At 39.1% G+C, this 21,868-nt stretch overlaps 1 protein-coding gene across 1 annotated transcript in view; it reads left to right on the forward strand.

Annotated features, from left to right (window-relative positions):
* The window catches only part of MIPOL1 (mirror-image polydactyly 1), a 156,328-nt gene that overhangs the window by 114,784 nt on the left and 19,676 nt on the right, over positions 1-21,868 (forward strand). The window contains exon 11 of the mRNA XM_010186745.1: positions 20,909-21,139. Coding sequence (XP_010185047.1) covers positions 20,909-21,139 — 231 coding nt within the window. The remainder of the gene's footprint in view (positions 1-20,908; positions 21,140-21,868) is intronic.

Here is a 21,868-nt window from a genome sequence, read left to right on the forward strand (position 1 = left end):
AGCTAAACTAATTTCCCACTTCCAAGCAGAGAGGAGATTCTCTCTTATTAGACAGTGGGACACAGTGTGATATGTCTTCTTGTGAAGGAACCTAACCCACTGCAATTCGATACAGTCCAACATATAGAAAGCAGTGGCTCTGTAAGGGAACACTAAGGATTTTGTTTGTCTTTCATTATTCTAAAGAAGCTCAGGTACTACCCAAACTGTATTTTTGAGTTTATTCCCTACATGTAAAGTGCTACTGATTTCTGTGAGAGATATGGGTATGCAGGTTTAGCCCTTGTTTGTGGTTTCTTGTTTGGGGTTTTTTTAAACATCTGTGCTTTCTTCCTGCTTGTTTACTAAACTGGGTGCTGAAACTAGTCAAAAATGTTTGGGTTTTTATTTTCTTTTAAATCAGATTGGTTAAAACCACAGCTTTTCTGAGCAGCCCATGGAGGTTTCAGTGAATTTTAGTCAGCTCATGGGGGCCGTGAGAGCCAACACTCTTGTAACTTGAACCCAGGATTTAGAATGTGTGGGTTCAAGCTTCTCCTCTGTTATCATACCGCTTTCCAATGCGGTGCTGCAGCCCAGAAAGAATTGGGATTTCATGTTGGTGGGTCTTTCTCACTCTGTAGTCCCATAAGTATTTTCCCACTGGTAAGCCCCTCTGTCTTCTTTCCTTTGTCTCCTTATTGCTTGTGCAATCACAGCTCTCATTAGTGTTAAAGGAGATAATGGATTTTGAGGGCTGTCTCATGAACTGCATCAGACAGCTAAAAGGGTGAAAACAGATCAGTGAGCTGCTCTGCTTTGCCATGCAGCTGCATGAAGTTTTACTGGTGCTCCTGAGACTGCTGTATTACACAGTGTCTTGGTGCAGGTGAGTGGTGGAGGCAGAGCCCTACCTTGTTATCCTTGTTATCCTTATGTATTTCATACTTTATTGGATTTATTATCCTCTTCCCCCTGCCCCTTTCCCAGACTTCTTGTTCTCTAGTCTGGGATTGATTATTGTCTCACCTTCTGCATTTGCTGCACTTTCTAGCAATAATAAAGTCAGAGAGACTGACTTTATAAATCTGTGGATAGGAAACTTTCTTGGGAGTGTGGCAGACCAGACTCATATCTGTACTCCAATTAATATTTGACCATTTACACTGAAGAGGGATGGTAAAGAGAGACTCCAGTATGTACCATAGGCTTGGTGTTTATAATGCCTGTTTGGCAGGTGATGAAAAGGCAAAACTGTCTTTACATGTTGGGGAGGTCTCTTTTTTTTGCCTCCCAATGGAATATCTTAGCCATCAGAGTGCTTTCCAGGCTTCCCCTCTCTCTCATTCATTTAGAAAACACACAAAAAATAGTTTTGAATGTTTCTCTTTTCGCCCTGACATGATTTTGAAAATTTTCCCATGTCACTGGGAAAAAAAAAACAAACCCATAGCATGGAAAAACAACTTCCTACTCAGGTTTAGTGATTTATAAAGTCTTTGAGGGAGAGGAGGCACTGAACTGTCAGAGATCCCAGCTGCCTGATGGAATAAAAAGTCATGCCACACCATCCCTGCAACCAGCATGGAGGTGAATCTAGCACACTCAAATTGCCTTGTGCCACTGTTGACTCAGGCATGGATTGGTCTGACCTACATTTTCTGAAATCTTTGTGCCTAATGTTTCCAAAGACTGGCTCTTGGCCTTTGGAGGTGCCTTGCCAATAGGAAACATTAAGCAGCAGGTCTGAGGAGAAACGTGGGCAGCGTGAATATGGACCAAAGTGCCTAACACACTCTGTAAAGCAGTTTTAATTTGTACCATGTACTGTGCTAATTCTACTACTGCTGTTATTGCATGTATTATATTGGCACGCTTTCCCAAGTTTTTAAAATTAGTTGAGGACCAACCAGTTACTCGTTGTGCCAAGCACATTAAAGCTAGAAGCACTCCACAACTCCGTATGCTGTATTTCATCAGACTTGAGCAAACTTCTTCCCTATTTGCTGTGGTGGGATAACTTGAACTAAAACAACTCTTACCTTTTCAGCTTTGCTATGATGGGCCGTTTCAGATGAGCTTCTGCACTTCTCTAGGAGCAGGGATTTGCTTGATGGAAAGGAATTCCTTGCCTTTGGATGCTGATATGGTCTCATGACTCTGTATACACAGACCCACTCACTTTCTGTTAGCAGCTCCCCTTCACCTGGCTGATTTTTTCCCCTTCTCTTTTACCTCCATTCTCTGTGGTTTTCTGTTATGACTTCCTTGGTTTCTCAGTCAGCTGAAAAGTCTAGGAAATATAACTTTGTTCTGTGCTTTTTGGAATAAGTACATAACTACAAGTTTCTAGAAACTGCTTTCCAAATTTGTTAATGCCTAATAAAATGCAGTTATTGGAAGGAAAGTTAAAAGTCTTTTCAAGAGCCACCTGTGAACAACCAACTGACTTCTACTGACTCCTGTAGAAATACTTGTAGAAATTAGGACATTGAGATCAGTAGAGTTAATATCTATTCTGTATAATGTAGGGTTACTCAAAAGAAACATTGGGAAATCTATAAAAAGCATATGCAGGATTGTGAAAGTTGTTACCTGCTAGAAAGGGTATGTGTCAAGAAGCTACATATTCTGATTCTGCCATTGAAATGCTGAATAAATGTAGATGAATCACATCACTAAACTCTACTTCAGCTTCTTTATTTGTATAAACTGAATAAGTTTTACCATTTTCCAGAACACCTTTAGAGATCTGTGACTATGCAGGTACTTCTACTTTAAAATGAGGGAAGGAAAACAGATACAGGATAAGAAGCAACCCTCTCCCGAGTAGGTTAAAGAAATAAGGGAAAACTGTGCTTGTAATAAAAGTTGTCTGAAAGACAAATTTTCCTGTGAAAAGTTTGAAAGAAAATCTAAAACTGAAAAAAAATAATTTGGCTTGCCCTATATGTGTGAAAGGAAATTTCTTTTGTCATGAATATATTTAGAAATAAAGTCATAATATTGACAGGAGGACATTAAATGCCACTTCTGTTTTGTTGATTTTTCATAGGATGTGTTTTTATGATAAAATGTCAATTCAATAATTAAAAAATGTTCATTTTGATGTGTTTCATTTCAGTTCTCTTCAGCTGAGGAACTGAAACAAAATAGCATTTGAAGTTGAAAATGTCAAAGTGAAAGGAAAATTTTCACTTAGAAGTTTGCCACAGGAAGCCAACATATTTTTTTGTGTTGGAATTTGTATGTCCCAATAAAAAAATATTTGTTTGGTGAGAAGACTTTCCACATGAGCAATTTTCAGTCAGTGCTAGGCAAAACATTGCTTTTCTTACTTTGAGCTTAACCCTGCTTGAAGTGGAGTCAATGGAAAACTTCTGTTAGGAAGCAGCTAGTAATTCGGGTGATGGGAGAAGTCCTCTGCCTGTCACAGAACACAAGCCAGAAGACTGCCCACCTGTTGTGTTCACAAAGAAGGAAGCCAAGAGTAAGGTATTTTCTTTATTCAGTTGCTTTTTAAAGTTAGAGCTTTTGTTCAATTATTACATGCATGTCATGCTGATGCCTTTTACTGGAAAATTTTCTGGTTTTACATTTTGTCCACAAGCTGCTTTTCTAACTAATGTGATAGAGGTCTTGTGTTTTGGAAGCTGAAGTTTTTTGCCATTGTGTCCAACATGGCATAATGATGTGTTACTCATCTGGTATGGGTAATTCTTCCAGCACAGGTGCGAAGGCTGTCATTTCTAGAGAGGGTAGGGACTGACTTGGAAGCTTCAGCCACAATTTTCCAGTGAAGAAGTGAGCCTGCTGGGATTTGCATAATACTGAGCCTCTCAAATATTTGAGTAAAATGAAACATATTAGTAATAGGTCATGACAGGTCATGACAGGAAGGAGAACTACCACAGAGCAACTTAGGTTTTTTCCTAACACCACTAGGAAAGCATGTAAGCAGCAGTACGGAGCTGCTGCCTTGCTAGCAGAGAAGCCTTTTCTGGCTGTGAGTTTGGAAGGAAAAGCCACAGAAAGAGAGGGAGGAAGTTACACTGAGGGAAACATCAGTGGTATAGTTTCTTTGACAGCAAAGTGAGTTTAAAAAAAGCTCTTCCCCTACCCGAGCCACTTCATGTTTTGGTTTTGTCTTCTTTTCTCTTAATCTGTGCTGTATCAATGACACAGATTAGAGCGTTGCCACCCACAAACGTTTCCATGAGCAACACAGAAGTGCTGTGTTTCTTTCTTTCTTTCACCTTCACACTGCTTGCTAGCCACACTTTGTGTGAAGGCTGCTGAATTGAGAAATACAGGATCTGAGTGACAGTAAAATTTTCTTCTGGTGACTCGTGTCCTGAGTGAGTAGAAGGGCCAAGAATCATCTTGGAAGAGAAACCTGCAAGTCCTGTAATCTCAGGGTTGAACCCACTGAGGTCACTGATGATTGTAGCAAATAAAGTCATGGTCTGCCATACAGAATCCACCTTTGTGTGTCTCTCCTGTCATCAAGAGAGCTATTTCTATGCAGTTTTTGCCACTTTCTTAAGGCTTCGGCTTTCATTTTTGAGAGAAATTTCTTGGTTCTGATAATTTTGATACTTTTTCTTCATGCTCAACATTGTTTTTGCTTCCAAGCTTTCAGGGTTAATAGCATGTGTCTGTAGCAATCAGTAGACACCAGGATGAAAACACCACCAAATAAGCTTTGAGATGCCCAAGTTGCTTCAATAATTAGAGTAGGAAATAATTATGGCAATTGTGTAGAATTTATTCATAAATGTTAACATTTATGTTATGGCTGTAACTGTTAAAGGATCTCTCTGTTTTCAGTGTAAATTTGTATTCAGTGCTGGCCAAACTAGACTCATATGTGCAGACAGTATCTGCCCAACAGCCAATAGCCTAAACTATAAATACAATAGATTATTTTGGGTTTGTTTGCTTGTCCTCTGTATCTTTTTTAAAAAAAACAAAGTGGGAAAGTAGTGAAAAAAGAGTCCTCTTTTGTATTATTTATTTGCTATTTATTTTGTTAGTATTTCTGGTGCTTGCAGCAGGGAAAAATAATTTTATTTCATTCATCTGTTCCTTTAAAATAACACAATAATAAAGAACTATTGGGTAGAAACAAAGTGAAGTCACAGTTGGATATTATTGTTACAAGATAGGAGATGACAATGATATCTTTTTCGTTATCTGTGGTGTCATTAACTCTAATGATGTGCTAAGTAATAAAAGCAGCCTTATCACATTGCAAGGCCTTGAATTGTCCTGAAGTTGCCATGTCTGTGGGTTCCCTTTGGCTTTAGGAAAGGGTTTGGAGTCAGAAGAAGCTGCAGTTCAGAGTGCATTTATGTGATCAAAGCTCATCAGACAGATGGCTGCTAGCACTCCAAAATGATTAAAATGTGTTCCAAGCAACATCAGTCTGTGGGCTTGGGGACTCAACCTTTCATTAGTCAATAAAGGGTCTTGAGTTCTTGAAAATGAAATCTTTAAAAGCTAATAAGGCTGCTGTTTTGCTCTGCGCTGTTTCTTTGGATTTGCAGTTGTGGATTGGACTTGGGCCAGTGTCTGTCCAATAATACAAGGCTTTAAAAAAATTCTGGTTACAAGAGGCCTCCCAGCAGATCTGACTGTTAAACAGTGTGGCCAAAATTTTCAGGTTTGGATACATAAGTTTAGGCACCTGAGTTTGTGCTTAGGGAGCTGGGAAGGGATCTGTAAGTGACCCTTTGAAAAGCCAGTCGCTAGCTGGAGCATAGTTTAACTCTAGGCACCAAAGCTTGATCATTTTGACTTGTTCTATTTTATTTTAAAATCCTATGGGTTGACCAAGGAGCATCTCTACAATACTTTCAGTGTACCATACCCAAGATCGTTAAGCAAGTTTTCCTGAGCTTCTAGAAATCAGTAATATTACTTAGAGCATTCCCGAGTGTTGTCAATGCTTGACAAATAAGAACGTGCCATAGATAATTTGGTGCTGCAGCGCAGTTGAGTTCATTCTCTTGTCTACACCCAGCTTGTGAGAGACAGCAACTGGGGGCTTGCACAAATGTGAAGTGTTTGTAACCTCTGCATGTCTGTGTAGGGCAGCAGCAATAAATGTCTGTTTAATAAGATACTAGCAAATCCAAATCTTCTGTTTCTTTTTTTTTCTCTCTGACGGGGGAGAAACTGCTCTCACAATTTGTAAACTTCTGGATTTGAAGTGTTCTTGCCCCATAGACCTTCCACACAAATCTCAGAATCTGAAGATGTGTAAATTCTCTCAAAAATGCCTCAGGATTTAGCCCACTGCTGGCTAAAAGAGAATGTATTTTAAAACACATCAGAGTTTTAACTTATACCAACAGAAGCAAAGCGAGTCATGGTGATCCCATTAGCTCAATGTGATCCCATTAGACAAATTGTTCAGGCTCTCTTCTTTCACCTTGGGAACAGCTCTCACATTCCTTTTGTCAGGACTTGATGGGGCCAGCAACTGAGGTTCTTCCCCCTCCCACACCATAGTTACTCAGAGACTGTCATACTCCATTTCTCTTTCCCATAGTCTTCCTCTGAAGGTTTGCCTGCTCTTCAGCTTCAACAGCCAGTGAATTTTACTCATCATAAATACAGGCAAGATGTTACCATCTTTCAATAATTCAATAACCTGATTTTTGTTTTCTTTTGGGTTTTGTTGTTGTTGTTGTTGTTGTTGTTGTAAAATACATAATTTGTGTGTCCCAAAGCTTTTTGTCTGCCATCTAAACAATCCTGTCCTTTACTCTGCTCTTACAAATTACTTCTGGACTGAGTCACGTTCTCCCTAGCTCTAGGCACATAGCTCCAGGCATAGGTTTTTAACCTCTGTTTTTCAAATTCCCATGGACTATTTTTTTTCCTCAGACAAAACTAAGACCTCATTTTCCCCAGAGCAAGCCACACAAGACAAAGTTCTGCACTAAGACCTTGGGACATACTGAATATACCTGTTTCTCTTAGTGTGTCCATTTCTGGAGTTCCTTATGAACAGATATATTTACCTTGGATTTGAGAGTTCTCCCATTGATTTAAATGTGTTCTGAAGTGGTCCTGTTACTTTATCTCTATTACGGTTCTGCCTCCTAAAATTTAGGAAGTTGACCTAATCACCTAAATTAGTCAGAATTTCAGTGTAAGGAGATTCACAAAGCCTTCCTCAAAGTGTTATGATTTTAAGGTTTGATGGATGGTGAAGAACTAGCACTAGGAAAGAAAACTATAAAGAACAGATTCACAGTGTCTTGGGAGCAGACAGAATTTCTCTTCTTAGGAATTATGTCTCTCTTTATGTCTCCTAAGGTACCAGACTTCATATTAATCACTTTTCCCTCTACTCCAGGGAATCACGTAAACCCTTTTATTAAACAGGCCAGCATCCTACATAGGCTGTGTCACTTCTTTTTTGGATCATTTTTCTGAGCTCTGCAGAAGCTTCATTTCTAAAAATGCCATGTAACACGACAGTGCTGCCAAATGCTCCATCTATGTACTCAGGTCTGAGGTTTCTGAGCAGGACTTCAAGAACAACATGAGTCTGGAGAAGTAGAATGTTTTTACATGCTGCTGAAGTGCTTGGGGGCTCCTACTTTGAATATTCTGGTTTGTCATTGTTTTAATCTCCAGTTGCAAGCCCCTGAAACTTGTCAACACCAAGTCCTAAAGGTCTCCATTTGGGGAGTAGAAATGAAGGGCCTCTTCTGGAATGTTTTTTCTTTGCCTCTCGATGCCCCTAGACGTAAGATGTGAATAGTGCTACTCATGCGTTTTTTGGAAAATACATTGATTCAAGTTTTTGTTATTAGATTCTGCTAAATGTTAAGTGGGGTAAACCTAAATTTATCACAGTAGCTATTGTATTGTAGCAGTCCTTCTGAAATGCAAGTACAGAACTGCCTTTTCCAGACAAACCGTGCACTGTGAGTGCCCTATTAATACATTTAATGGTTAATGACCAACTGTTTCTCCAGCTTCCTCTAAATTACTGTAAAGTTACTATTCCAAGGAGAGAAAGTAGCTTTTTATTCTGGAGAAGACTGTGGCATTCATCGCTTTGAGTGAGAACGTAATCTCAAACAGTTAATAATATTTCCTCTGCTAAAAGGCAGCAAGAATTTGGAAACCTTTGAAATAAGGATGAGGCTGCAAGAAAGAAAAAAAATATCTGCTTTCCAGGTAGGTGAGTCCAGCTGTCGTATTAGTTCAGATTTAGGGGGGTGGTTTTGGTCAAATCAATGGATAAATATGTATAACTTCATTGTAGAAATGTTGCAGAGTTCCTTCTTCCTGTTTGTAACAGTGCAGCTCTTTATGATGAGGGGGAAAAAACTGGTTTAGCAAGGGATGTGTTGAGCCTGCCAAAGTTGATGGAGGTGAATTTGGATAGCCATTTAGTGTGGGACAGCTAGACAGGAACAGAGAAGACTGTAAAATGAGTAGATTGCTGAAGATTTATGCTTGCCAGAACAAAACAGGTAAATTGTTTGTGAGTTTAAAGACCCTGAGTTTGCAGAGTTAAGCAAAGGCATGCCTTTAAAACAATCCAAGGTGATGTTGGTATAATGATATTTCTTTTGAACATTATGCTGGAGGAAGGTTACAAGAATGTCAAACACTTAAAAATTATTTTCACTCAACTAATGCTTCCATAATGGACGTTAATACTGTTGACATTACTCGTGGATTGAATGCAAGCAATTTAGACAATAGATAGTATCAGGTACTAATAGATCAAATGTAATTACTCTTGATGAAATAATTTTACACAGTTTAGCAAAATCGTTTCAATTATTCACTGTAAAAGAAAACATTGAGTAAAAGTGAAAATACTAAGCTTTGTCCTCTAGGGGCATTGTATGCATTTCTGAGTCGTATTTTTTCTTCATAGCAACCTTTCCTCTATAACAGCTTCCAGTGCAAGTTATTACAATTCTTTTTGCATAAGATAGGTCATGTGAAGTTCAGCTGTAGGTGGGGCCACTGTGGTAGATTGGGGGACAGTCTTAATAGATCCGTTTCATTAATTAAGTCATGCATTTTTTTATTAACAAAACCTGTATGTCAGGTTTAGCCAGCTGGGAACCATTCTTATGGTTGTTATCTTTGTCAGAAGGAATATTGTGAAAATAAGGAATTACTGTGCACGCTTTAACTCCTGATTAAACAGAGGAATGACATCCGCTCACCCGGTGTCCATGAAAAATTAACTTTGAGGCATATCATAGGCCTGATTCATAGTTTCTGATCTTACATATCTCATTAAGGTAAAAACTCTGTACATTGCATTCAAAATTTACCTTGAAGTATTTGTGTCATACCTATCCCATGGTCATTGAGGTAAGGAAGGTGAAGGACAAAATTTCAAATATCTAGATTATTTATTGTTTCTTTTGCTTTCAAAGGAACTTCTTCTTGCCTCTTTTTTTGGATGTATAAAGCAATATTTTCTTGCATTCTTTTTCTTCTGGTGTTCCATCTCCAGAGATTGGGAGGAAGCAGTAAGATTTCCAGGAATTATTCAGTTGTACCAGATACCCAGAACAGTGTGAACACCTAGTTTCAATCATATTCTGTAAAGGGCATAATACAGAGGCTAGACTTCCATCCTAAGGTCTTTGGTGAAGATACAGAAACATTTATTTTTCCATTTAGCTCTTGTTCCTTACCGTCTTCACCAAAAGAGACATATATTGTTATACTTCTACAGTTGTGACAGTAGAATGAAGACTATCGTGATGTAGGAATTTAGTTCTCCCTCTTAAGCAATGTTACTGCTCCTATCAGCGGAGTATAATATCAGTTGAATCTGTATAAGCACAGTAAGCAGTATTTATACTAATAATTATCTTTTCCTGTTCAAAAAATAAATAAGGGATTGAGCAGTGTTGAATTGAGTGTTGGCTAGATTTCACAAGAGCTTTCATATTCATTCAGTTTCCTTGTCAGGTCCTGAGAAAATAATTAATTCTTTGGTTCAGTGCAACCAATACATTTCCTGCTACAGTATTTCACTTTTACCTGCTGGTTATGGAGAAATGATACACTGGTAAAAAGAAAAAGCTGCCGTTTTCTTGTGAACTTCTGCTTCATGAAGTTAAAACTGTTGCTTTCCTCTTCACTCAGGCTAAATTAAAGTGAACAATAATATTATTCTTTTACGGATTTTATTTCAGTAGCCCAGTGGTCAAAACTCGTGAGTGTAAAAGGAGAGAGAGGTGAGGGAAGCTGATTTAAAAGCTTTAGGATACAGAAATCAATTCAGCATCCATTCTCAGCCACTTTCCAACCTCTACACCTTGGAGCTCTCTCTTCACTGATTTTTCTCTAGCAGCTACCAGTCTAATCTCTCACTTTTCAAGAGGTGTACGAGTTGTGCGATATGGCTTCCGGTCAGTGGGCCATATCCAGCTGATGGCCCCTTTTGCCTGAGAGGAAGCCAAGAACATTCCAGTTTACAAGGTTCTTGGGCTCACTGCAGCTTGACAAAGCATGGGAGGCTGCTATCACTGCCTGCACTTCATGGTGACAATGGTGGCTGAACCTGCAATGGGGAAGCAAAAACTGCCTTGTTGTGAGAAGGTGTTGTTTTTTTCCCATAAAGGTACCAAACCTGGATCTGTCTGCTGAGGTTAACCAGGCTGATGTGCATTGCCAACACATGCATACTGTTAATTAGCTCTTTTGTATCTACCCATGAATAATGATTTGCACTGAGATCTGAACCAAGATCAGGGCCTCAGGTTTCCAGATGCAGCACATGCAAGTAATAAGAAGCAATCCCGGTCCCCCAAAGCTTAGAATTTAAGGAAGACAAAAAGTAGGAGAAAGGCACTTTACTCCTAGTTTCAGCATGGCAGGCTGAGGTTTGCATGTTGTGACTTGCTCAGTACCACACAGAAGACGTGAAACAGAAGAAGGAATTCAAGACAGAGCTCTGATCCCCAGTCCACTAAATCATTCCCCCAGCATGCGTCCTTGTTTCACATTAAGGAGAATGGCCCAGACAAGTCTGCCCAATTGCTTCAGTAAGCATTGGTACAATGGGGAAGCAGACTTCCCCTATATTAAATTTCCCAGGCGTTCCCTTTATCATCTAAGCCATCATTTAACTGCCTTGTTTCATAGTGCTTAACTGTCCAAGGAGCTGTATGATTTATATGAATAAGGGTTTGGCAGCAGCAGCTAGGTAAGACATGGCTTACTGAGTTGTGGTATGTTGCCATTGTGTCATTTACATGGCTTTCAGGGGGTGACTTGCTAAGTGTACATCTGCATAGCAGTCCCCAAACCAACTGTATTTTTGTATGGGAGAAGCCATGATAGCTTTGAAGTAGACATTGCAGGTGTCTATACCAGTCTGGGGAAAGGTTTTCAAACTGCAGCACATGCAGCCCTCCTGGTGACTCACCTGCGGGTTCAGAGTGGCACGTGTTGCTGTGCACATTACCAAGAAAGTGAGGAAACCATGTGCTAGGCACAGTCACCTAGAGTTCATCAGTGCACCTCACTTCTTGGCACATTGGTGACCACAGCTGGCATGTACTGGAGCACAGGACATCTTGTTTGCCTTTGGTCAAAGTTGCTTAATATTTTTCAGTAACACCTTTGAGAAAAGTCAGTCAAAACTGTTTAAATACTCTCTGGTTTATTTTTCTGAGGCAGGGGGAGTATTGTCAGATTAAAATTTATGCTATATTTAAAGGGGGTATTTTAGTAATTTGAAATTTTTTAGCCAGCTGTATCATTCAGCAAGGAAGAAATGGCAAGAAGGCAGAGCTCCTTGTGAATCCCCTTCCCAGGTCAGTCGTGCTGAGGGCTTCTAGCTTTAGGGCTACTCAACTCATCTGTGAGATCATCCCTCTCTTAAATTCCATATGTATTTGGTTATTCCGTCTTTGAAACACGTTTGCATTCTTTGTATTTCTTTTAATTGCCTTCTTGTGGAGAGACTCTTCTCTTCCATCTACTCAGCTGGATGTTCCTGGCCATGCTGGAAGGCAGAGCTGGCGTCCAGCCCTGGGTCCAAGACAGCTTCGTCTCTTGCATTTCTGGTTCAGTGGAGAAGTTAAGCCAAGTGATCACAATAGCAAATCAGGACAGACATAAAATTCACGATCATGTCTGATTTATAAAGATACCATTGTATTAAGTACAACATATTTTCTAAGGTTATTAGTAACAGACTTTCTTCAGATGGTCATTCCTGAACGGTGCCATGCGCTTTTACTGCTTGATTGATTTATATGCCTTTATGATTTTCATTAATACTGTTTTCATCAGAACCAGTTGCTAGTGATTTGAAAAGTCCAGACTGCTCAGTTTATATTTGCCAGTGTTTGGAATTATTTTAATGATCTTTATTTTTTAAATCTATTGAATGGCATCAAGAGCGCTAAAGAGGCCATTTAAACACTGGGGAAAAAAATAATGCCTATACTTCTGGGAATCACTTTATGGTGATTCACAGTTTGGAAACTGAAACAGTATCAATGTTTTATCCCTCGTTATTTTCCAAGAAAAAGCTTGGATCCACTGTTGAATCAGTTTCTTCAAAATACTTAGGCTCATACCGACGTTGGATCGTGCAGAGAAGGCTGCAATACTGTGCTGGAGGAGGAGGTCGGGACATTCCTCTGTCCTGTGACATTAGCACGGAGGCATGAAACCAGCCTCTCTAAGTCTCTGAGGAGACGTTCAGATCCTACCTGGCTGTAGCAGAGGGGTACACACACTAGATATTAAAAGACCAGGATAAAAGCGTTTCTCTGTTTAGTGACCTAGACAAGCTGCTTTGCACAGAAAAACAGAAAATGAAAAAATGCTTAATAAAACTCATTAGCTGAGAATATACCCACTTTAAGATAGGAATATTCACTATATGGAAAGAAAAAGTCTCTGGATCTTAGTAAAACTATTTTAGAGTTGTTTTTTTCTATGGTGTAAAGAAGCTAAAAATCCTACGCCATCTTGTTGTGAATGAGGGCTAAGAGATTTACAGAAACTGAAGCCTTGTAAGAAAATCTCAAATGTGCACTTGTATAACAGGTTTTGAGCTAGTCTGGTGCAGTTTTTACTACTACAGTATAAAGGGCTGGGTTTCTTGATGTATATTTCTAGTTGGCATTTTATCAAGGAAATAAATTTTGATTTTTCTTTATTTTGTGACATGTGGATTGAAACTACATTTCTCTGTCCAAAGCCTTGATTTAAAAGCATTAGATCATTAAATTAAGTGCTTTTGCATAAGACTGAAATTGTAACTGAACAAGTTATTTATGCAGAGAGAAGCAAGATAAAGTTTCTTTCAAGAGTTCTTTAACATATCAGATTGATAAGAGTCAAAACACCTTTACTGCCATTAAATATTTACCAAGACTTGGCTTTTGGAAGAGGGGCAGTTCAGTGCAGTATGTTTGGCTCCATGCAATGCTATTGATTAGCTATCAGAAGGACATAGTTAATGGGTAACTGGAGGTATTACAGAGCGCTCCACATTCTTGTCAAGTCTTTTCTCTGAAGATGACCTAAAATAAAGTCAGTTACAACTGGCGTTCACCCTGCGACGGATTGCACAAACTCGCCTACGGTATGAACAAAAGGTTCACAAAAATCAGTTGACCAGGGCTTAAGCAATCCTTTCTAGTAGTTGTTGTCGTCACTGCTGGACTTTAGAACTGCACATGTTTACATTTAATTAGAAAGAACACACAGTTTACATCGCACAGTAGCTATCAGTATCGAATCAGAATTGATTTCCGCTCTCTTTCTCAAATGACTGTTTCCTTCAGACTAATTAAAAAAAGGCACATAACAAAATTACTCATATAAATTTTAAAGCAAAGTAAACACTATTCCCTGGAGACAAAAATAAAAGTCAACAGCACATAGTTATTACAATGAGCTTGTTTTCAGCTGATTCTGATGCCTGCAGTATTATATATATCAGTACTATCAGGTTTATTTTGTATGGTGTATATATGAAGTATGCCTTTGCACTGAGTGAACACTTCACTGACTGTTTCCATTTTCAGGGTCAGGATTTTTATTTGTTTCATCTGAATTGTTGCAGTTTATGTAATACAAGAGGTGATTCACTGGTATTACTACTTTTTGCAGAAGGATTTTGTTCATGTCAAATAAAATTGTCTGTGTGTAGGTCACTCAAGTGAAATGGAAGTCAGAAGCCCTTATCCTTACCAGTGAAAAGCTCCAAAGGAAACTAAAGGCACAAATCAAATAAGCCTTAACTTCATGCATAATTTCCAACAGAGAAATCTCTATTAGATTTTGTTGTGCAGACAAATCTAAATTCAAACTACGGTGACAGGAGACGTCACTTAAGGCTCCTAGCAGAAATGCCTGACCCTTGAATGTGCACATTCTTTGTCATCAGGAAAGGTTTCTGTTGTTGGCACTTTGGAGAGTAAGGGTTCAAGCCAGCGATTTGCTGTGTACTGTCAGGTCCGTGGGAGTGGAAGGGGTTGCAAACCAGACCAGGTTGGTAAGTGAAGTGTGTGGAGCTGTAGGGACTGATGCTGAAATGCTTGCTCAGAAGGCCTGATGTTCATCTCTGCCATAATACCCTGGTTTCCACGTAAGAGACAGTGTTCAGAATAAAGCTCTTGGCAAGGATCATTAAAAAAGTTAAAAAGTAATACATATTGCATCTATTTCCTACCAGTTTTAGTTGGTATACCAGCATCTGTATTATTTTAATGCACAGCCAGAGTCACTCCTTTCTTAATTAAGTTTAGCTTTGAGGAAAAAGGTGCACTGTTCTTAAAACTGATGTTGTGAAAAGCATGCTCAAAGTATAAAAAAATAAACCACTATGACCTTTAGGACAAGATCCTCCATCTCTTTTCCACCACGTTTGTGTTTTTGCAAATCCCTGACATAGGCAATTTTCCCTGCTGGCCCCAAGCCAGCATCGCTGGCTCCACACCACCCACGTACACACCCCTTCAGTGATCCATGTCAACCGAGTGGCCTCCAGCAGCCAGCAGAGAGGCACAGGGGCTGCCAGTTCAGCCCGGGGACCGGGAAGGTGAAAACGCCTCATTTCTTTGAGCCGGCTGTGCCCCTCCTCCCTGCCTGCCACAGAGCTGGGCCAGGACCAGCTCACACTTCTTGAGGAAAGTATCCCAGGTTTTGGGATACATGGTAAAACATGGAGTTGCTGGCACCATCTTAAAAATCCTTTATATTCAGTTACTGAGATCACTCTTGATGACTTGATGCCAGTTCTGTCTTCGATTAATAGATAAGGTTCCTTCTGTATTTGCAGTGTTACCTAAACAATCTATTACTGTAGGGAATAACTATAGTATTACAAATACTAAGTTAAAAGTTATTTTGTTAACTAAAGCCATTGGCAAATATTTAAGAATGGCCAAAGCATATAAATTGGCAATAAAGAACAGATACAAGATAGGAAAATTCTTTCTTGTAACTTCTGGTATGATAAACACTGTATAAAATAAAATAATTTTTTAAAGTTCAGATTAATTTTACTTACTTAGAGGCAAGCCTTAGGGTCTGGATAATTGTAGTCTGTGAATGCTTAGGCTAAAATACGCTAATACAGCCAATTCTCTGTCAAAGCATGACAGGAACATTTGATGGCAAGCTTGGTCTTAGGAATAACATGTAGTCTAGTAAAACTGTGAAGGGTATCCACAATAGTTGCCGTTGTATGGAAAACACAGAACCCTAATTCATGGAAGAAATTTGCAAGCCTGTGAATCTGTACACTGTGGAACCGTGAATTAATGTAATTAATGTTAACATTTATCAAGTAATATTCAGGATTAATGTACAAAATCTACAGTAGTCTCTTCTGTAAACTCAGGTGTACTATGTGAAAAAAGCTAATGCTAAATTATCATCTTCCAGACTGTAATTAATCAGTTAGAGATAACAGAGACCCCCAGCTCTAGGTGCATCATGTGCTCAGGAAATTCAGATGCATTTCTTAGTTACAAGCTATTAATTGTGGGTCTGTGGCTCTAGCTGAAGAGGATAGTACCACAACTGCAGAAATCTCAAAAACGCTTCCTTCTGCTCATCAGTGTCATTTACGTTTTGCTCCATTTCAACTAAACATTTTTAATCCCGAAACTATTTTTCTGGGGGTCTTGGACCATTTGATGGTGTGGTGAATGCATGGAAAGATAGGTGGTGCTGGATGTCATGTGCATATCGCTGTTGTGTGGGTCTGGGCTATCTGAGCAATTTGCCCAGTGGCTCCATTAAGTGAACTGGAGACATCTGATTGCTGTGCAACTCCATAAATGAAGGGTTTATAATGGAAGCATGGTTTCCAATTATTTCTTCAGAGTGTGTCTCAGCAGTCCTTCACCTTCAAGAAAGGCTCAGATGATTAAATCACATACTTGATGTCCTTCCTACCTCTCCCAAGGTACTCACGGAAGAATGGTGTGTGTACTGCAGTGGTCCTGGAGAGTGCAAATGAGGCCCAAAAGAAAATATTTGCTGCATGGCATCATCAGAAGACCATCTGGGTTTATTTTTGTCTTAAATTCAGACTGCTGCATCCAACTTGGGTCTTTCAATAGTGATTGGTCTCTTTTCAGTAGTGAAGCTCAGAGCACTGTGCAAAAGTAGTATTGTGGTTGCTGTTTTTTAAAGATGAGGAAACTGAGGCCCAAGGAGGGAAAAATTATTTGCTAATGCCCTTTAACTTGTATTTGTTGGAAAATGGAAATTCTAAGATGAATGATAGTCAGTTTAAGCTTTCACTGTAGGTAATGAACCTGTCCTTGAATCATCTGGGGTCCAGACTGTTTTGACCCTTGTACACGTCACAGGTTTCTCTAGATCATTTCAGGAGAGAAGGCTGAAACTCAACCTACTGCTCACTGTGGATCCATATTCACATGTAGTTGAGTTTGGATGGTATGGACATGCATGATCCGTGCTAATCTGTCAACATGTCATCCTGTAAAATCCTGAGGTTATAACACCAACCACCACAGAGAAGAAAAGCAATGGTAAGCTCTGTTCAACAAGTGCTTATCATTAAGTTTGGTAAGTGAAGATAAAATAAAGAGGTTGCCTGAGCTCATTGTAGACTAAGAATGTGTGCGCATACCACACAGAAAGCAGCAACACTTCTGTGTTGGACTGTGACAGTGCAAAGAACATACTCTGCATTACATGCAACATGCACTACTGCTGTAACATGGCCTGTGGCCTGTGTGCCTCACAGTTTAACACAGCTGCTGCCTTCGGTTAAGTTAGTGAGAGATGTTTGGGTGGTTGTATGGAAGAGAAAACACAGTCCTATTAACTCTTGTAATTGCAGAGGGAAGCAGGCTAATAAAATATTTGTCTATGGTAGGGCAATGCCATCTCGTTACCAGTCTACCAGCTGTCAGGTTCCTGACTCACTTGTAATGCAAACTTGACCATTTTACATCCTCCACTTTACAGCAAAATACCAAAGTCCTCCTAGGTCTTATGGGCTTTTTAAAAATATTATCTTCTTGCAGTGTTTCCTAAGAGCACCTCTGAAGTAATATTTTCAAAGTATCAATGCTGCCTGGTCCTTGAGTGCCCTCAGGGGTGTGAAGAGACCCTCTTCAAAACCATCCTCAGTGCAGGCTGAGGTCTGAGAGGTCTCCAGAACTTGAGTATCAGAAACATTTGTGGTGAAAACCAAGGTCAGACCTACATGCCTTTGGGAACATTGGATATGTTTATCACTGGGGTGGGGGAGGAGGGAGGGGACGGATAGGGAATGTTTGTTTTTTTGCTGGGCTTTTTTTTTTCTTCTTTTAGGTGGAAAGTTTCTCTGTGTTATTGTTCAGTAATTGCTTCAGGTGAAAAATCATTTCCCACCTTGCAGCAAAAGTGTGCCTGGTAAGGAGGGAAGTGTTATAAGAGCAGCACTTCATACAGTTGATTTTCAGCCAAAGTCAAGTCCCTCTGGGAGCAGTTACAACTGGTGAAATTTTTTAGCAAACTTGAAGCTGTTCTCGCTTTGGGGGCTGAGGAAAACTCTTGCTATCTGCAGGAGCTGCACAAGTGACATTACCACATGTCACTCGTTTTCTTCTGCCTGGACACAGTTAAGGTGGACCCTTGAAGCTCTCAGAGCCGAGCTGGAGCAAGAAAGGGACCGTGCTGCCATAGTAAAACAAAAAGCTCTCTGTAAAGAACATATGAATTACTTAAGTCAAGAAACTGTGTGAATGCTTCTGTGGCCCATTCTGCAGACCTATAACTCCCATTGATTCTTCATTTATAGCATCAGTATTCTTTGAAGAAATGCTCTTCAAGACATTAATGAAGGAATTTCAAATTCATAAGTATCAAAAGGGACTAAGTAAAATATTTTAGCAAAGCACATATTGATGGAAATCTGGCAGTTGCATGCTTGTGAAAAAAAAGGTTTAAAAGATCTGTCAACCACATTGCCTTTATCTGGAATAATCACATTAGTTACAAAAGATATACATATCAGAATCTATTGATCACTCAGATGCAATCATTATGAGTTAAATCATGTAATAGTGTATTGCATACTGTATTGTTCATTGCCAGAAGAAACCCAGTTGTAGCCACACAGGGACAGTATTTTAGAATCTAAATAAATAACAATATTTTTCATATATTCTGGAAAAAAACCTCTCAACTGGTGTGAATGAGTTAAAATATTTAGGCTGTACTCTTTTTTTTAAGAAATCAGGTACCCATATATTCACTGAACAGTTTAGCTTCTCTTCTGTTTTTTTCTTTTGATCTTGTGCCAGTTGTTTAAGAAGTGGGCAGCAGTGGTATTTCAGCAACCTGCTTTCAGCATTATTTGCATACCTTTGTATTTTTCCTTGGTGATCAACACTTGACCATAGTGGAACTTCAGTCAGTAAATTTTATGTGCAACTGTTGATGTAATTTTATTTTTAATGAGTCTGTTCTAGGGGTTTTAAAGTCCCTTTATAAATATTCATATTTTCAATATGTCTTCATTTAATTGAAAAGGTTCTTCACATTATTTTCAGACAACTGCAAGTAGTAAGCGTAATGACATATCAACACTCTGACCTTTTAGCTTCTGGATTTCTATTAGTTCATCCACATTTTGCTTGTCCATGTATATTATATTTTAGTTTGTATATGATTTTCCTCTATAAGCTGTCAGAACGAAGTGTGTTTTCCATACAAACACCTTAATAAACTGGAAAGGAAGATAATATGCTTTTGCATAGTAGCAGCTGTCATGCAGACTGTGTCAAGTATGGTAGTCAGTGTGCACTGCTACTAGAGATCCACACTGAAATAATGTTTGCTATTTGCATGGTCATCAGTCAGAGGGGTGGTCTCGAGTCATATTCAACAATGCAGCAACAGCTTCTGATATTCATGAAGTTGCTTTGTAATTACTCCAATTATTTCTCTAAAAACACTCCCCATTATGATATCCAGTTGCCGTCACTTTTGTTACAAATGTCTTCCATTAATTTCTTCTACTACCAGTGTCATTTTCCACTCATGTAAAATTCACCAGTGAATGAAGAGCTGGGAAGCAATCGTTGCGAAGTCCACGGAGAGCTTGCTGGTGCAGGCTCCTCCCCTAGTAATCAGCTATTAATGTGATTTCCACCATTGCACCTTAATGGCTGGCTACCTACTGATTCCTTAGGAAATAATTCCACAGTCAACAGGCTTCATTGAGAATTTCTTACCTGATGCACCATCTTCTTCTTTATTCTCCTTTTTTCAGTTTCTTCTCATTATTTGTAGGTAACCTGTCTGTCTAATATCCTTCTTTTTCTTATTTTTCCATAGCTATTGTTAGCTGATCCAGGCATATTTATTTCTTTTAGCTTCATTAATCTATTGCCTTAAGACCCTATTCAATTTCATTTTTAATTTCTGATCTCCCTTTGATTTGTCCAGAACTTTCCGGCACACAGCTACAAAGCTTGTAGTACTGTATTCCGGTTCGTACAATGAAAGAGCATTATTTTTGTGCTCTATGATTTGGTATCTTTGTGAATATCTCCTCAAAATCATGTCTAAAACTGAATGGGTTGAATATGCATCCATGATGTTTCACTGTGAAATAGATGGTAAACATGTCTTACTTTCCCCTGAGTGAAGACAAAACAGTGAGTCAAAGGGCCCTTGCAAGAAATTGTAGTGGAGGACACTACAGATATTGAAGTGTCCTGTGATAGAACCCTGATGCTGCCAGGTTACCTCTTTCTGTCTACTACAGAGAGGCTATTTAAGACACAGTATATTCTAGTACAGGTGTTACTAGCTTATTTAAGACAGCATCAAAAAATATTTTAAGTTTCCTTTCACAAAAATATTGACCAAGGACCTTTAGAATTGGTTAGCATGTGTGAATTATTCATATTTCTAAGTAATCCTGCTGATTTAATTATTTTAAATTTTGCATTGTAGCATTTTTATTCCTTTCATTATATTGAAAAATTTTCAGTTTTGCAAATAACCCACCTGTAGTTGGTGAGTCTTCTTCCAAAAAGACAGTCCTGTGTAACATGAGTTAATAACACACCAGTAGCTTACCCTGATTAATTCGACGTCATGTAAATCACACTAACAACTTTTTGCTGCAGCTCAAAGGTGATCAGAAAAATGTTGCAGCTGAAAATTACTACCTTTTAAGTTTTTGTTGAAGAGGTTTTTGACTTTTAAAAATTCTAATAGTTGTTACATACTTCTAGAAGAGCCTTATGGACACGGGATGTTCTTTTTGTTCTTACCTTTGAAATAAAACTTGTTTTGGTATTGGTGCATGTGGATCCTTATATGATAACGTTAAAGATATTAATTAAACTAAGTGTAGTATTCTTGCATCTCAGCCTTAGGTTGAAACTTAATAATGTGTATGATTTTGTTTTCCCAGCTTATACAAATCTTTGTCTGAAGGAACGAGTCTGAAGGACCAGCTTAGCTGTACTTTTGGTGCTTCTGAAGGTGGACAGCAAGGCAGGGAGGACGTTGTGACCCTTACCTGTCGCCAGATTGAAGGTCTGGCAGCTCAGCTGCAGCAAGCTCGGTCAGAGCAAAAGGACACAGAGCTGAAGCTCCAGAAAGCCCTGGAGGCTTCACAGGAGGCCAATGAAAAAGTTCAGAAGTAAGTCACTTGCCTTCTTTAAAGAAAAATTGCAGTTGAAAACCAAATAAAATGTTGTTTCTTCTGGTATTTTGTCTATGACTGAAAGTTTGGCTGTACGCAGAAAAGGTCCTTTGAAATTATTCCTTTGCTCGTTGCCTATTTAGTGGGAAGCCAATCATTTTAACAGTTTTATAGTAGTATGGAAGTCAGTGTGCCTGTCATTACTGTTACAGAAACTGCTTTATACATGTGCAAGGCACAGAGAAAGTGTTTCCGTCTCCTATGGATGATTTTCACTGTCTTTTTGCCAGTGGTAATCCTATGGCAACATATTATTTGCCTTTATAATTGTATGGTAGAATATTAAGGTTCTAATTTTTTACCTGAAACACATCTGGCAGGTTCCATGACATGGTAAAAGCTGATGGGGTTGTTTATAGGTCTCTTCAAAATCTCACTGAAAGCAACAGGATGTCTCAAAACCAGGGAACAGGCACTGTATCCTCTTTCACTTCATTAGATACCCTGTAAAAAGGTTACTGAACTCCAAAACCTGAAGTTCATCTCTACTGAAGTCCTTAATGTCGTGATTATTACTAGCACATAAGCCTTTGAAAGTCGGATTGCTGGGACATAAGCGAACGTGTAGACAGAGCCTCTTCATAGTCTGGCATTTCTGGTCTCTGCATTGCATTCATCAGCTGCAGAACAGCCCTCTCACACTCTTCCAAGGTGGTCGATGCTGGA

This window comes from Mesitornis unicolor, unplaced genomic scaffold, assembly GCF_000695765.1.
Source record: "Mesitornis unicolor isolate BGI_N332 unplaced genomic scaffold, ASM69576v1 scaffold3656, whole genome shotgun sequence".
Lineage (NCBI taxonomy): Eukaryota > Metazoa > Chordata > Aves > Mesitornithiformes > Mesitornithidae > Mesitornis > Mesitornis unicolor.